The 15,731-nt window shown below is 43.3% G+C and overlaps 1 protein-coding gene across 8 annotated transcripts in view; it reads left to right on the forward strand.

Moving 5' to 3' along the window:
- Positions 1-15,731, forward strand: part of GPSM1 (G protein signaling modulator 1) — a 150,822-nt gene extending 135,091 nt beyond the window's left edge. For all 8 annotated transcript variants that reach the window (XM_075578864.1, XM_075578863.1, XM_075578862.1 and 5 more), the window contains 3 exons: positions 3,980-4,139; positions 9,115-9,323; positions 11,305-15,731. In XM_075578864.1, coding sequence (XP_075434979.1) covers positions 3,980-4,139; positions 9,115-9,323; positions 11,305-11,505 — 570 coding nt within the window. In that variant the 3' untranslated portion in view covers positions 11,506-15,731. The remainder of the gene's footprint in view (positions 1-3,979; positions 4,140-9,114; positions 9,324-11,304) is intronic.

Consider the following 15,731-nt stretch of genomic DNA (forward strand, 5'->3'; position numbering starts at 1 on the left):
CCTGCACTGTGCATAAATTTGGCTCACGCCCTGTGTACCCAGTCAGTGTTATAGATTACATATGTTATTACTACGGGGAGCATCTCTGGCTTTGCTATTCTATTCTATATTGGCATTTATACTTTTGCTAAAAGCATTTAGTTGTGTGGAAACTAGCGGTGTCCGCGGTGACGCCAAGTTCTCTGTCGTTATTTTCGCGGCATCATTTACATGTGATATCGCGAATGAAGACGAGGCCGCATATATTATTAGCGTTATTTTCACAAAGCTGGAACATTTGTTAATTCGGGAGGGGAGGTGTTGCGCCAGGCGGAAGTAATTGAAGTAGGGGAGGGCCTCGGGCATATATCAAATTCAAGGGACTCGGTGGGAAAATCCACGTGCTTTTTGCTCTGCTTTTCGATTCACCGAAAGTTAACCCCTTAATTACAAGAGGTGCCAGATGGAGATTATATTATGATATATATATATATATATATATATATATATATATATATCTACTGTATTGGGGTATTTTACAAAGATGTAGCTGACGTTGTCACATCGCAGGTGAAATAGAACAGTGACCATGCACCACCATTCTAGAGCACAAATGCCTCACCCTCTGGTGTGTGTGTGTGTCCTGTTCCGGTAATGTTGGCTATATTCAAGTCTAAAAAGTGTATGCATGTATGTAATGTATGTATTCTCTATTAGGTGTTTTGTTTGCGCTACAAGCAGAGGGGGCTAATTACTGCCCCACTATATGAAGGGTTTCTGCCTGGAAGCTTTGGCTGTCCAGAGGGCCGCAGTTACAAGGCGCTGTCATTTCCAGCTTACGACCCTCACCCGCTTCCTATATATCCAATGTATCATGTGCTTTGTATATAACGTCTATACACAAAGGAATGGTTTATGCTGTCACAGAAACAAGCAATAAAGCCTCCTTCTACCCCACAACCAATTTAGCCAGCCCCTAATTAAGAGCTCATACGCTGCCTAGGTTGCTGTATTAAATTAGTGAATTAATGAGTGTTTTGCAGACCAAAAATACAATGCGCCTTTTTGATGAGCAATCTTCTATCCGGTTTGAACCACGACGGTATTCTTTATTAAAATGCTCTTGGCATTTTACTAAAGAACCCTTGAGTTTTATATGAGGCCATCTGCATGTGATCCACAGAAATCCGCACAGGTACAGCGGAGGGACCTGAAGGGGCTGTTACTGGTACAGCTCCGTATTTATTAATCCCATTGACAATGTAGGAAGGTAGATTCTGAACATTGTGTTGATGACTGCAGGCGCGAGGTTTAATGTGTACAAGGAGCGGTGTGTTCTCTACGGGGAGAATGTGAGATGCTGCGGCTCAGTAAACATAGATATTGTGATCAAATCAATCAAATTACTGCACTTCTTTAGACCCAATTAAAAGTTCCTCTGTATTTGCAGGTGCGCAGGTAAAACTTTGCTATAGCGATCAGTCCATATACAAAAACGTAATGTATACCATATATCACAGCCGTATAAGTCCTATATACAATATAATGTTTACAGTACATATATACGGTAATACTAATCTGTGATATATAAATGTTACATTTCAAAGCGATTTACAACTGTGGCATGAAATCCAGACCCCTCCTTTCTCTTGCTCTGCTCAGCGTGGCTTACAGTGTCATACTGCCGGACCCACTATCCGCTCTGCTTAAAAGTTTGAGACTATGCAAAACTGCACCCGTGTTAGACTGAGGGAAAGGTATAAAAAAAAATCTTAGGTGTAATATACAGTGGTGTGAAAAAGAAAGTACAGGCATACCCCGCTTTAAGTACACTCACTTTAAGTACACTCGCGGGTAAGTACATATCGCCCAATAGGCAAACGGCAGCTCACGCATGCGCCTGTCAGCACGTCCTGAACAGCAATACCGGCTCCCTACCTGTACCAAAGCTGTGCGCAAGCGGGGAGACTATAGAGCCTGTTACAAATGCGTTATTTACATCAGTTATGCACGTATATAACGATTGCAGTACAGTACATGCATCGATAAGTGGGAAAAGGTAGTGCTTCACTTTAAGTACATTTTCGCTTTACATACATGCTCCGGTCCCATTGCGTACGTTAATGCGGGGTATGCCTGTACACCCTTGTTGAATTCAATGGTTTTACATATCGGGATATAATAACAATCATTGGCAATGGCCCAGTCAAAGTCCAGACCTCAACCCGATTGAAATGCTGTGGCTGGACCTTAAGAAAGCTGTGCATAAACAAATGCCCACAAACCTCAATGAACTGAAGCAACGTTGTAAAGAAGAGCGGGCCAAAATTCCTCTACAACGATGTGAGAAACTGATAGTCATACAGAAAACGATTACTTCAAGTTATTGCTGCTAAAGGTGGTTCTACAAGCTATTGAATCATAAGGTGTACTTGTTTTTTCACACAAGGCTTCTCCATTTTGGCTTTATTGTTGTTAAATAAATCATGGTTGTATTTACCTAATTTTTAGACCTGCTAAGGAACAGGTGATTGTTATTATGCCCTGATATGTAAAACCATGGAATTCAAAGAGGGTGTACTTTCTTTTTCACACAACTGTGTGTGTCTGAGAAATACCTTAGCCGTCTCACTATACAAATTGTAGATCAATTTAAAGAAGAGTATGAGAAAACAATGCTATGTAGTATATATACGACTAGTATCTTTAATGTGTAGCACTTTTCAATTCAAGTACTTAGCACTTATACTGGACTTGAGTCGTGCATGCAGCCTCCTCAAGGGTGGAATCTTGGTCGCACATTTCTGGTGCTCTGGTTTATTCAAAAGCCTCCAACAGGGGGAAGGAGGGGGGCTGTTATGTGCCCAAGATATTCCTGAGTGAGTGTAAGTTGCGGAGACTGGATTTGAACCCACAAAATTGTGTATTAAGAGCAGTCACCCCCAAGCCCTGTACCTCACCCTCACTGCCTGGGGACTGCAGAGTGCCGTGCTGCAAATCCCACTGTTAATGACCCAGTGCTAAGGAAAATCCAGAGATGTACTGCACATTGCGGGCAATACGTACTAAGCAGTATTCTGCCAATTGACCCCACCTGGCACTGGAAGATACTTTGCCCACTAACTGTGTTATGGCAAAGCACTGCTTACTAAATATGGGCCATCATATCCAAAGTACTATGCACAGGGGTTTGTTAGCTTAATACAAAGCCAATGATCTGGCATGGCGAAGAATTACAACCGTGAGAGGCTGGCGCCTTGCGTTTCTTTACATTAGATACTCATACGGTGCTGAAGGCTCCCCTCTCTATGAGAGCCTCTGTGTATGCTGCAGGGAATGTGCTTGGCATGAGCAGAGGCCCTCAACTACAGCAAGAATAACAACATTCCCAAATACACCGTACATTTCTTCTGTAGGGGACCAAGACAGGGACCTCAATACTTTTGTATAGCGATGGATGGTGATGGTCTTTCCTGACACTTTGTTACTTGGGTTCATTTTAGTGGCGCTGCCCATAGAAAAGAAATGCATTTGATATAAATACAAAACTTCACTTCCAAGGTGTGTTTATTTTTTTTAACTTGCTGTGTCACCTTCTGATCGTATATATGAGCAGTTCATGGTTAATACAGTGTTGTTGCAGTGCAATGCTGTAGAAGACCTCTCTCTGGCAGCAAACGGATGAAGTGATGTCATTTTGCTGCTCCCCATTGCTCTGCATCTCATTGTTCACGCCGCAGCTGGGCAGAGACGTGGCAGCGTTGCCCTTTATTCTCCGTCTTTCTCGTGCCTTTTCCTATAGGGGCTCGGTGAGCAGCACACTCCTCCTGTCTCCACTCTGTGCTTTCAGGTTATGGGATCCCCATCAATACTTCCTGTAAGGCAGAATCTAACGGCTGTATTGATTGCAGTGGAAATAGCCTTCACTTTGGTCCTCCCAGGCGAAGGGAAGCTAACAGGGAAATCCTTATTAAATTAGCTGCCACGGTTTGTTTTGCAGAAAATCAATCGGGCGCCTTCAGACGAGGAATGCTTCTTTGACCTCCTCAGTAAATTTCAGAGCAACCGGATGGATGATCAGAGGTGCACGTTAGAGGAAAGCCAGAGCGGTGTCACCGAGACTTCTCCTGCGTCCATGCCAGCGTTCGAAGAAAGGATCTGTAAGTACAGAGGTGCCTGCTAAACCAGTGCATTGCAATCCTTTTCTAATGTAAAACCGTACATTACAACCACTATCCTATAGAATGTAATCTCGGCACAGTACAGGCTCAGGTTGTACACAACGTCTTCTGCTCTCATTCTCTTCCACTCTTTGCTCTAACAGAAACCTGGCTCTCAACATGACGCTGCTCTCTCTTTTTCTCTCGCACTCCACGCCCCAATGGCCTGGGTAGGTCTCCTCTTCTCTTCCCATTGCCAATATCAGCTCCCCCCTCTTCCCATTGCCAATATCAGCTTCCCCCTCTTCCCATTGCCAATATCAGCTCCCCCCTCTTCCCATTGCCAATATCAGCTCCCCCCTCTTCCCATTGCCAATATCAGCTCCACCCTGTGTCTCCATCTATTTCTTTCTTTCCTTTTTGAGGTTCACGCTCTTCATCTTTTCTACCCTCTCTCTGCATGTGACAGTCTCCAGATTCCTGCCCTCTACAGTCCCTACCTCCTCCTTTCTCTCTGACTCTCCCCTGACTCTTCTCTCGCTAGGTGACTTCAACTGTCGTATTGATGATCCCTCTGTCTCCTGGGCATCTCGCCTTCTCTAACCTCCTCAGTTGGTCTCCACCAATGGACCTATTCCAACACCCACAAGGATGGTCACTATTTAGACATGGTCTTCACCAAAAACTGTTCCCTTTCTGATTTCTCAATCTCCCCCAAAATTGTGCTGCTAGAATAATTTCACTTTGCCCCTAAATGCGCTCTGCTCATCTCCTCCTTAGATGCCTCTCCTGGCTTCCCATCAGGTTTTGGATCACCCTCAAAGTTCTCCTCAACCTCTAAGTTCTCCTCCCTACCTTCAAGGCTCTCCACTCTTCTGCTCCTCCCTTCATATTAGCTTTAATATCTTGCGATGTCCCTGCGTTCTACCCAGAACTGTCTCCTTTTCACCCCTTCTGCTCTCTCTTGCCTTATGCCCTTTTCACTCACTGCCCCTTACCTGTCGGACTCCCTCACACTCGATATATATGCCAAGTACCTTCTCTCCCCACCTTTAAGACAACTTTAAAACTCACCTCTTAAAGCATTTTATAGCCTGGACTCATGGTTACTGTCCCACACCTACTCCTACAAACCATTGTATCCAAGCACTGCCATCTACTGCACTTATTCCCTCACCTGCTGTCTCTGTAAGTCTCCCAACATATCAATTAGATTGTAAGCTCTCGGGGTCAGGGATTTCCTTTCCTATTGTCTGATCTTGTTTGTTTCACTTATTGTATTATAATTCCGTTTACTGTCTCGTCTTTGTACATATAAGCATGCATGCATTACAACCAGTATCCTACAGCCAATATCCTATAGAACGTAAACCAGTCAACTAGTGCATTACAACTAATATCCTATAGTATGTCAACCAGTACATTACAACCACTATCCAACAAAAACTTTATTATGGGATTTCCACAAAAATAAATTACATTTAGCTCCAACACAATATGCTGTTTCTATTTTATTGGACACAATTATTCAATGTAATAACCTTGAAGGTATGCAATAAAATTACCAGTACCCCTGAGATCCACAAAATATAAATGAATGAAGAATATTTTATATTTTGAAATGTGTATTTTTTTTCCGGTGTTATTTGTTTCAATGTATAAAGTGAAGGTTATTGAAATGTTATATTATGCCTGGTGTTATATTAAATATTTAGTTGTAGTAGGGATCCACAATTTGATTTGGAGCTGTAAGGAATGAATAAGTGTTAACCCTTTTGCTGCCAAAGGGTGTGGATACAGCCCCGCTGCAGTAATACATTCATACCTGCAGTGATTGTCACTTCTGCTTATCGTGGGCCAGCTGGTCATTAGCTGACTGCAGAGATACAGTACAACCCCATCCCACCCGAGGCCATGTCCATCCTACACTACCAACTCGATATGTCATTTGCCACAGTCTGTCTAAAGAACAAGCCATCACACCACTAAGACTTGAAGGAAACAGCTAGTCCTGGGGGGGGAGGGAGATGCGCAGCCAGCTGGGACCTGCCTCACTGGTCACATTTGTGACAACTGTTGTTGGTCTGGTATTACTTGATCGCGTTTTGAATGCAGAATACTGTGTCTTTGAGCAGGGGTGGCCAGCTCCAGTCGTCAAGGGCCACCAACAGGCCAGGTGTTAGGGGTATCCCTGGAGCCGCTGATTGAGACACCGGTGCTGAAGCAGGGATATCCTGAAAACCTGGCCTGTTGGTGGCCCTTGAGGACTGGAGTTGGCTACCCCTGCATTAGGGTTTTCTGTGTATGGGCATCAACTGTACTTGCTAGCAGGATTGAGATGTCAAGTTCCTAATTCTTAGGGCTTCTTAAAAAAAACAAAAAAACATGCAATATCCATTCTAACACAAAAAAAACCCGTTTTGAGAGAACCCCAGGAAATGAAAGCCATTTTAACCTGTTTGCTGCCACAACAACCTCCTCTTGCATAGAAGGGGTTGATCATATTCAGGTTGCTACTTTTCCCTTAGCAAGCCTTTGACGTGTATGTGTTGACTTCAGCATTGTCCAAGTATCTCGGTGCTCCTGTCCCCTAAAGCTTTTTAAGGAGAACGCAGCTAATGTATACAATGCTGCTTCTGCTGGCCGTGCACGATGCCTGTAAGGCTGTGTTTATAGTGGTGTCGTGCATGCTGATCCGCGCTGAGGCGCGCTTTGTATATAATCTGTGACCCATTATTTAGTAGCACGCGTGCGGAACCTCGCTCAGCTTTTCGCGACGGCCAAATCTGTGTTTCAGCGCTTGCTGGAGAGGAGGTGCGGTCACGTGACCGCACTGCCGTCCAATCAGAGTGCAGCTCTGAAATGAGCTTAGACCTGAGAGCGGCCATTTTTCAGAGGTAGCTCCGCTCCCCGTTCCCTCCGCTCCCCTATCTGGCTGAGGGGTCCAACACCTGGGGTCTGCTGTAGTGGTGGCACTTACCTTTGGGGCCCAGACAGGGGATATATCCATTATATCCATGGATATAGGGGATCGATATTATAGGGGATATGTATATGTATATGTGTGTATATATATATGTGTGTGTGTGTGTGTGTGTGTGTGTGTGTGTGTGTGTGTGTGTGTGTGTATATATATATATATATATATATATATGTGTGTATATATATATATGTGTGTATATATATATATATATATATATATGTGTGTATATATATATATATATAATATATATATATATATGTGTGTGTGTGTGTGTGTGTGTGTGTGTGTATATATATATATATGTGTGTATATGTATCTATATATATATGTATATATATATGTATATATATATATGTATATATCCATGGATAAAGGGGATATATATTATATGGGATATATATATTGGATATCTATATATATCATAGATAGATCTGTCAGGTACGCCTCCCGACCCACCTCCGCCCCGCCTACCAGAGCGCACGCTCTGTCTGAGGGGCAAGAACATGAAAAGCAGCTGCTTGGTAAGCGAGAGGTGAGCATCAGCGCGGGAGAGCGCGGCCACTCCCCACTATAAACACAGCCTAATATATACATAGTGCTGATTGGGTTCAAGTGAAATAGAAAAGGTGAGCAGTCCTAGGAGAACTCCAGGGAAACTTTACACAGATTGTAGAGCAAGAGTTGTTCTGAATATCCAAACCCAGATACGTGGCTCCAACCTTTTCCAGTTCTGCAACACGATGCTATTTCCAAGAAATAGGCAGGTTAGTCTGCACCCTACAGGTTTACAGGCAGTCCTCCGTTATCCACCGGAACCCGTTCTGGAAGTCACGTTGGATAGTGAAACCGTTGTAAAGTGAGTCCCATGTTAATCAGTGGCGGTGAGTGGCGGTGAGTGGCGGATAACGCATTCAGGCGTAAAAATGGCCAAAAGGGTTGCGTTGGATATGCCATGCGTTGTAAAGTGAAACGTTGGATAGCGAGGACTACCTGTACACCTTTTTTTGTTTTATTTTAACTGCTGCCACAGCCGCTGCCTGATTCGCAGCAGCACATACCTCTAATGAACTGCAGAGTTTCTGATGACTCCGTGAAACTGTAATTAGGCACAATCACTGGTAATCATTACTCTATCCTATGCATAGACGCATGTGTCTCGTATTGAAAGCGAGGACACTTGATTCCTTTGTAAGCGCTACCTCGATTGCGACGATGCAAGCATCTATATCTCCTAATTGGGCTAATAACTAGGGGGAATGTATAATTACCTTCTTCCCACTTCACCCATTCAATGTTCCGCGGCCTGTAATTAAGACAGTCATCATGAGAATGAATCTGAACATCCTTTTAAAAAGCAGTTTGAGATGTACAGCCTTCCTTTCCCCAACCATACACTGCAAATTAGGCCGATTCAGCAGCGCCTACAAAAGGAACCCAAATATATTCTGCTCACCCATGTCTGTTTCTTCTGGCAAGCGGAGCTTTGTTCACTGTACTTTGTGTCTCTTGGGTGAACACACAATAAGAAAGAGTGGTAATATATATTATTTATATAATGATACAGTGGAAGCTATATAAAACTTTTCAGAAGGAAGTCCCTACAATCTAATGATGCCCTGGGGCACAAGGAGTTAAAGTGAACTTGTCCAAGATTGACACTGAAATCTAATCACTTTACCCACTTAGAATATCTGTATTCCAAAGGTTCATTTATTCTTTCCCACGTTAACTACCTTTTTAAACATAATATATACTTGTCTATTCATTGCAGGTTCGTGTCAATAATGGCTCTTTAGGGAGACTTTATCCCCCTCGATTATTTCCTTATCTGACCTACAGATTGTAGCCGATATAACACAACACTGGCTCTTTGTTAACTAGAAGTTACTACTCAAGCTTGGAGCTACAAGCCCTACACCGATATTTCTTTGGTCCTGAGCCGAGCCATGTTCAATCCTTCGCCAATTTAAACGTGTTCTCTTCTCTTTCTAGCTGCCTCTTCCCTTATGGCCTCTCCTCAGACGGAAGAGTTTTTTGATTTGATCGCCAGCTCCCAGAGCAGGCGGTTGGACGACCAACGTGCGAGCGTGGAGAATTTGCCCGGGCTACGGTTAACGCATAACAACGTGGGCCACCTGCGAGTGGAAGGGGACCAGCAAGAGCCAGGAGACGAGTTCTTTAACATGCTGATGAAGTGCCAGGTAACGTTATCTTTTACAAAGTTCTGCCCATTTTGCACTGGTAACTTCTTTCCAATATGACCAATGTGTTCCGCAATGGGACACCACGAAACACAAGTATAATAATGTAGATTCCCACCTGGTATTATTTGTGGCTTCTCCACCCTGGAGTTATCTCTCTACGATGCACTCAATGGTTCAAATGTGATGGTAAGGTTACTTTTAATTACAAACGGTCACTTAAAAGGTCAATTAAAGGTCACTTTAAAACCCTGGTTTTATCTGCTAAATTAAAGGGGTGAGTTTCGGAGGCCCCACCCTATATAAAGATCAGAAACTTTGAGTTTGGTCTTCACCATACAGGTGTGTGCAAACACGTCCTGCCATGATCAAAAGCAATCTCTGAGGCCCTCAGAAAAGCAGTTATTGCTGCTAATCGGTCTAGAAAGGGTTACAAAACCATTTCAAAGGATTTGGGGCTCCACCAATCCACTGTCGGACAAATGGAGAAAGTTCAAGACCACAGTTGCTATACCAAGTAGCGTCGTCCTACCAAAATCTCTCCAAGAACAAACCGGCAAATCATCCAGGAAGTCACCAAGAACCAAAAGTAACATCCAAGGATCTGCAGGTCACTCTCGCCTTGGCTAATGTGAGTGTTCATTCTTGTTCAGTCTTTTTCTGATAGTTGAGTCATGATGTTCGTGGAAGGATAGCAATGTGGAAACAACTGCTCTCGAAAAAGAACATTGTGCCCATCTGAAGTTCACCAAAGAGCACATGGATGATCCACAACACTTCTGGAACAATGTTCTCTGGACAGACGAGTCAAAGGTAGAACTTTTTGGCCTCAATAAGAAACATTGTTTGGCGGAAACCAAACACTGCGTTAAAACAGAAGAACTTCATCCCATGGTGGTGGGAATGTGATGGTTTGGGGCTGCTTTGGGCTTGCCATCATTGACACAAACATGAATTCTGCATTGTATTGGAAGATTCTAGAGGAGAATGTTAGGCCATCCGTCTGTGAGCTGAACCTGAACTGATGGTGGGTCATGAGTTGAAGCAGTTCTGTAAGGAGGAATGGGCCAAAATGCCTCAAAACTGCTAGACTTACCAGCAGTTACAGGAAACACTTAGTTGAAGTCATTGCTGCTCGAGGGGTCGCCACCAGGAACTGAATCTAAATGTCCACGTAGTTTTTCACGCATGGATATTGAATGATCATTTGTGCATGAATAAATGTTGAAAAATGATCATGTTTTTGTGACATTTGTTCAGGTTATCTTCATCTATTATTAGGACTTCGATTAAGATCTAATAACATTCTAGGTTTGAAATACGTGAAATGCCGACGGGGTTCACAAACTTTTTCATCAATCTAGGATTTTATTATTGAGGAAGAGGAAACGGCTGAATTAAGCCTGAGCCGGATGGGGGAAGTGGGGCGAACATTTATTCGATCCAGGGTGACCAATAGTTGCAGCATCATTACATCACCAGAAGACATTGCAGCTTTCTGCTGGAGACCTGATGGCCATACTGTATTTGTAGTTTGTCGAAATCGGCACACAAAAAACTACAAATGCCTCAGGAAACAAAGGGGGCCCTAAAAGATCGGGGACATCGGATTCGGTAATTTAACAACAAAATCTCAGATTGCGGCTTTAACTCTTTGTTTTCAAGAAAATCTTCCACATTGATATTTCAACTCATGGGTCACATATAGTAATCGTATGGCTACGGTTGAGCCCCAGACATCAGGAACAGAAGAGGCACTCCTCTTCCATTTGCTGCTGAGGCTCTTGGCCACTGCTATAGATGAGAATGACGTTCAAGGACGGTCATAAAGGCCATCAACGTGCCAGCCCTTATGACTTTCCATGGACATCGTTAGCTAACCAAAGGAATAAATAGTCCATTAGAACTTTTAAAAAATCTGCAAAATTTTCTATTTCCAGCATGTATTTCACTCCATTCTCTCTCACCTTTTCCATTTCAGTCTTCACGGATAGATGACCAAAGATGTGAACCTCCCGACACATTCCCCCGAGGGCCCACCATGCCAGATGAGGACTTCTTCAGTCTCATCCAGAGAGTGCAGGCCAAGCGGATGGATGAGCAACGTGTGGATCTCGCGTCAAACCAGGAGGAGGAAGAGCAACACCAACCAGACGAGGAAAGGAGGCCAAGCGATAGTTAAGGGTGAGAACCCAGCCTCCGACAGGACAAACATCTGCCTTTTACAAAGGAAACAACTCTGTGAATATTTGATGGCAAAGAGTAAAAGACAATGCAGAGACAAGTTGGTGAATGTTTGTGGGCTATCCGAGTGTCTGGCCGAATTAAAAGTCCGTAAACAGAAGAACTCATCCATTTTTATAGACCGCTTTTTTTAGGCAATTACGCGATGTCAGCGGAAACAGCAACAGTCTTCATAAGAACTGCATGCGCTGCTATGAGACAGGATATTTCTGCCAGCCGGTACTAAAGAGAAGGGGAGCTGGAAGATGTGTATTATAAAAGAGCTGGAAGTCCGTAGAATAGACCTGATGATAGTTGTGTATGTGGAGCAGAAATATGTGGCCAGCAGTTTTTTTTTTTTACTCTTATCCAATACAATTCACAAATGGCCTTCTTCCCTAAACGGTAATAATGTATTTTTATTTTTTTAACATGGTTCGGTACGGCTCTGGAAGTAGAGCACACTGTTCACTAAAGCCAGTATTCCCATACTATTTTGACCTCTACATCCTATCTGTTTACATATTCAAATGCCATGTTTGAATAATTTGGGGAATATTAATGAAGTCCTATTATCCATGTTACATTATCCTTCTCCCTCTTATATTGATATACTACCCACCTCCCCCCCCCCCGGTATCTTGAGCGACATTCTCTTATAGCAAAGGAGTTAATGGTGCCCTCTGCCACTTATTGGTGCCGACCTCTAACGCCGGCACCTCATTCTCTTTAACCACTGCACATACTCAGTGTCTCTGTGATACCCACACCAAGGCACTAATACAGTATCTCTCGAACTATATATTGAGCATGTGGTACTCTGAGAATGACCGTGCTAAAGAAATTCTACTGACTTTCAGAACCCTTTAACTGCCAGAGACGCGCCCAACGGCACGAATTCTGCAATAATAGAAATAACTGGTGCACTCAGTGGGGTATTGATCTGGAGTTACTGCTGCACGCAGTAGGTTATTGATCTGGAGTTACTGCCGCTTGGTGAATGAAGCCGGTGCTCAATAAGCCCCAGATGCACAAAAGGATGCAAAGCTTTAGCACGCCGTGACCCCCTTCATATGCACGGGAGTAAAATTTTGAACCCTTTTGTAACCTAAAAACTGCTGTCCCAGGAATATTTCATGGGTCGGATATCCGTCTGCTGCGGGTGCATTCTTAATTGAAAAACTATGACTATCTTACTACATAACCGGTCTCTAAAACATGATCGTTGATTAACGATTCTTAGAAAAACAAATCCATGTGGATTTTAAGTAGGTCACATTTAAGATGGCTGCCTCTGTTTTTTTTCCTTCTCTCCAACAGAAAAAAAAATACACATTCTGACAACTCACGGGTTGGGTTGGTGAACAGCTTAGAGCCGGGGTGATCAACTCCAGTCCTCAACCCCCTCTCCCCCCCCCCCAAACAGGCCAGGTTTTCAGGATATCCCAGCTTCAGCACAGGTGGCTCAGAGGCTCAGTCTTTGACTGGGACGCTGAGCCATGTGTGCTGAAGCAGGGTAATCCTGAAAACCTGACCTGTTCGGGGGGGGGGGGGGGGCTTGAGGACTGGTGCCAAGCACCCCTGGCTGAGTGTTATGCATAATAGAGAAGGCTACCCTATGGATAATTTGGGTCAAAATGTCCCAATGATCTGAAACCATTTGGTAGCCTCAACGATGCAACTTTGTTAAAAAGGAGGGGAAACAGTGGGAACCATTGAAGGGACTTTTAGCATGTATTAGTAAGTGTTCAATAACAGGAGTTTGAAGTATGATAGAATATACATTCCCAGTGGGGCTTCAACACACAGCAGCTGCTGCAACCTCACCATCACTATCAGAAGTCCAGTGCAGATCAGCTTATTCAGAGATGTCACCTGTACTAATGATCAGATGTTTGGTAATGTGGCTTATCTGCATTTTAGCCCACATTATAGATGATACATCTCCCCCGCCATGTACTATAAGGCCCCTATGGAATAGTTACTATACCTTCCCCAGCAGGGGAAAGACCCCTCCAGAGCGTATTCAGCGGGGACCAAGTGTGGTCGCAAACATGAAAATGACCATTTGTTCCCTTCTCCCGGTCAGTATGTATAGGGTCCATGTGCATTAGTAAAGCCATTTGATGGCAAAGTTTCAGCACACCATCATTTGTGGCAACAAAGAAAATATCTAAATCATCAAAATGAACTAAAGCACAAAATGTTCAGCACCTGTCTAAAAGGATTGGATCCCTAATTCCTATTGCAATCCTACAGCAAGGTCCGAAATTTCAGCATGTCTATTGCAGAACATTTTGTAAATATTTTCTTTTTTGCAACAATTTCTGGTGTGCTGAAACGCCTTTTGTCATTAAGGACTGTAATTATCCAGCCCTTACCAGAGATAGTTTGTTTTTTTAGCACCCTATTAATTTCTCTTTAGAAAACCTTGACATTTACAGCCAAACACCACGCTTGACATTAGTAAAGCAATAAAGGGGGGGGGGGGGTAACACACACAGATCAACTCATTAAGTTTGATGCATCGAGGCCATGATTTAAAAAAAACACAAATAAGGACACTTGCGCGTTTGCCTCCTAGACATATAACACACACACACACACACACACACACACACTAGGTCTATGGCTCTCAGGGACCAGAGACATATAGGCATCCCGGGTCACTGTAGCAGGGTTGTGTTTCCTTTACTGCCTCTACATCATGACATCCATAATGCAAGCTACTGTAAGTCACCTACATGTTAACTCAGTGTTTTACAACAGGGGTTCCTAGGAACCCTTGGGTGCCCCACGCATCCCTAAAGGGCTCCCTGCAATGATCGGGTCATTTGAAAAGTGTACCAAACACAAGAATTTACAATGTATCTGATCTCAGATACGCTATTAGAGAGGGTTGGGGTTCCTTACAATGCACCTGATCTCAGCCGCGCTATTAGAGAGGGTTGGGGTTCCTTACAATGCATCTGAGCTCAGACGCGCTATTCGAGAGGGTTGGGGTTCCTTGCAATGCATCTGAGCTCAGACGCGCTATTCGAGAGGGTTGGGGTAGCGCAAAATGTCACAATAAAATTATAGGATTCATTAACCCCAAAAATAAAATAAAAAGTTTAAAACCATGGTTTACCCATTAACTATATCATTAGATGGGGCTGGTTCTAGGTATGATGGTCTGTAGTTTGTCACACGTGAATGAAACAATACTACACAGCAAAAGACAGTGGTTCCCAATCCATGGTTTCCATGAGGCACAGGAGTGATTAGGACACACACACAGTGGTCGACAAATCACCAAAAAAAGCTACTCGCCACCTAGTACCACACGTGTGCTGCTTGGGCCAATAGGAGCTCGCCACGATGTTAAATCCACTCGCCCGGGGCGTGCAAATGTATAGGTTTGTCGAACACTGTGTGTGTGTATATATATATATATATATATATATATATATATATATAGTGACACACACATTGCTTCCTTCTGACTTCCAATCGAAATGAAACACATCAAAGTTACTGGAATTTATATCGCTGCTTAAGTCTGCGTGTGTATATTATAAATATCCATATATGTATGTGTTTACACATTTTAAGCAGCTATATAAAGTTTAATGACTTAAATGCAAATGGTCTAGAACAACTGTAATGACATCGGAGTTATAATTAATAGTTTCCCAATGACAGATCTGAGTTCGGCAATAAAAAGTATTGGGCAGGAATGCAGAGTAGGAGCAGCATAAGAACTGGACCCCCTGAGTGGGGTAGGCTCTCAGAACATCAACGCAAATGTCATGTACTTGAATGTATTAGAGCAGCGGTGGCCAACTCCAGTCCTCGAGGGCTACCAACAGGCCAGGCTTTCAGGATATCCCTGCTTCAGCACAGGAGGCTCAATCTGTCTGCTTCAGCACAGGTTGCTCAGTCTTTGACTGAGCCACCTGTTTAGCAGGGATATCCTTAATGCGTGGCCTGTTGGTGGCCCTTGAGGACTGGAGTTGGCCTCCCCTGCTATAGACTATTTATTTTCAAAGTGCTTAGTCAGACAAGAAAAGTTTCTAACAAAAAGGTACATTTTTTTTTCTCCTGAAACGAAAAACAACAAAAAAAAACAAAATCTGCCAAATATAATATATGAAAACTTTGTTTTATTGTGCTTAATAAAATATTTTGTGGTCTAAAATCTCA

The sequence above is a fragment of the Ascaphus truei genome, chromosome 21 (assembly GCF_040206685.1).
Source record: "Ascaphus truei isolate aAscTru1 chromosome 21, aAscTru1.hap1, whole genome shotgun sequence".
NCBI classification, from domain to species: Eukaryota; Metazoa; Chordata; class Amphibia; order Anura; family Ascaphidae; genus Ascaphus; species Ascaphus truei.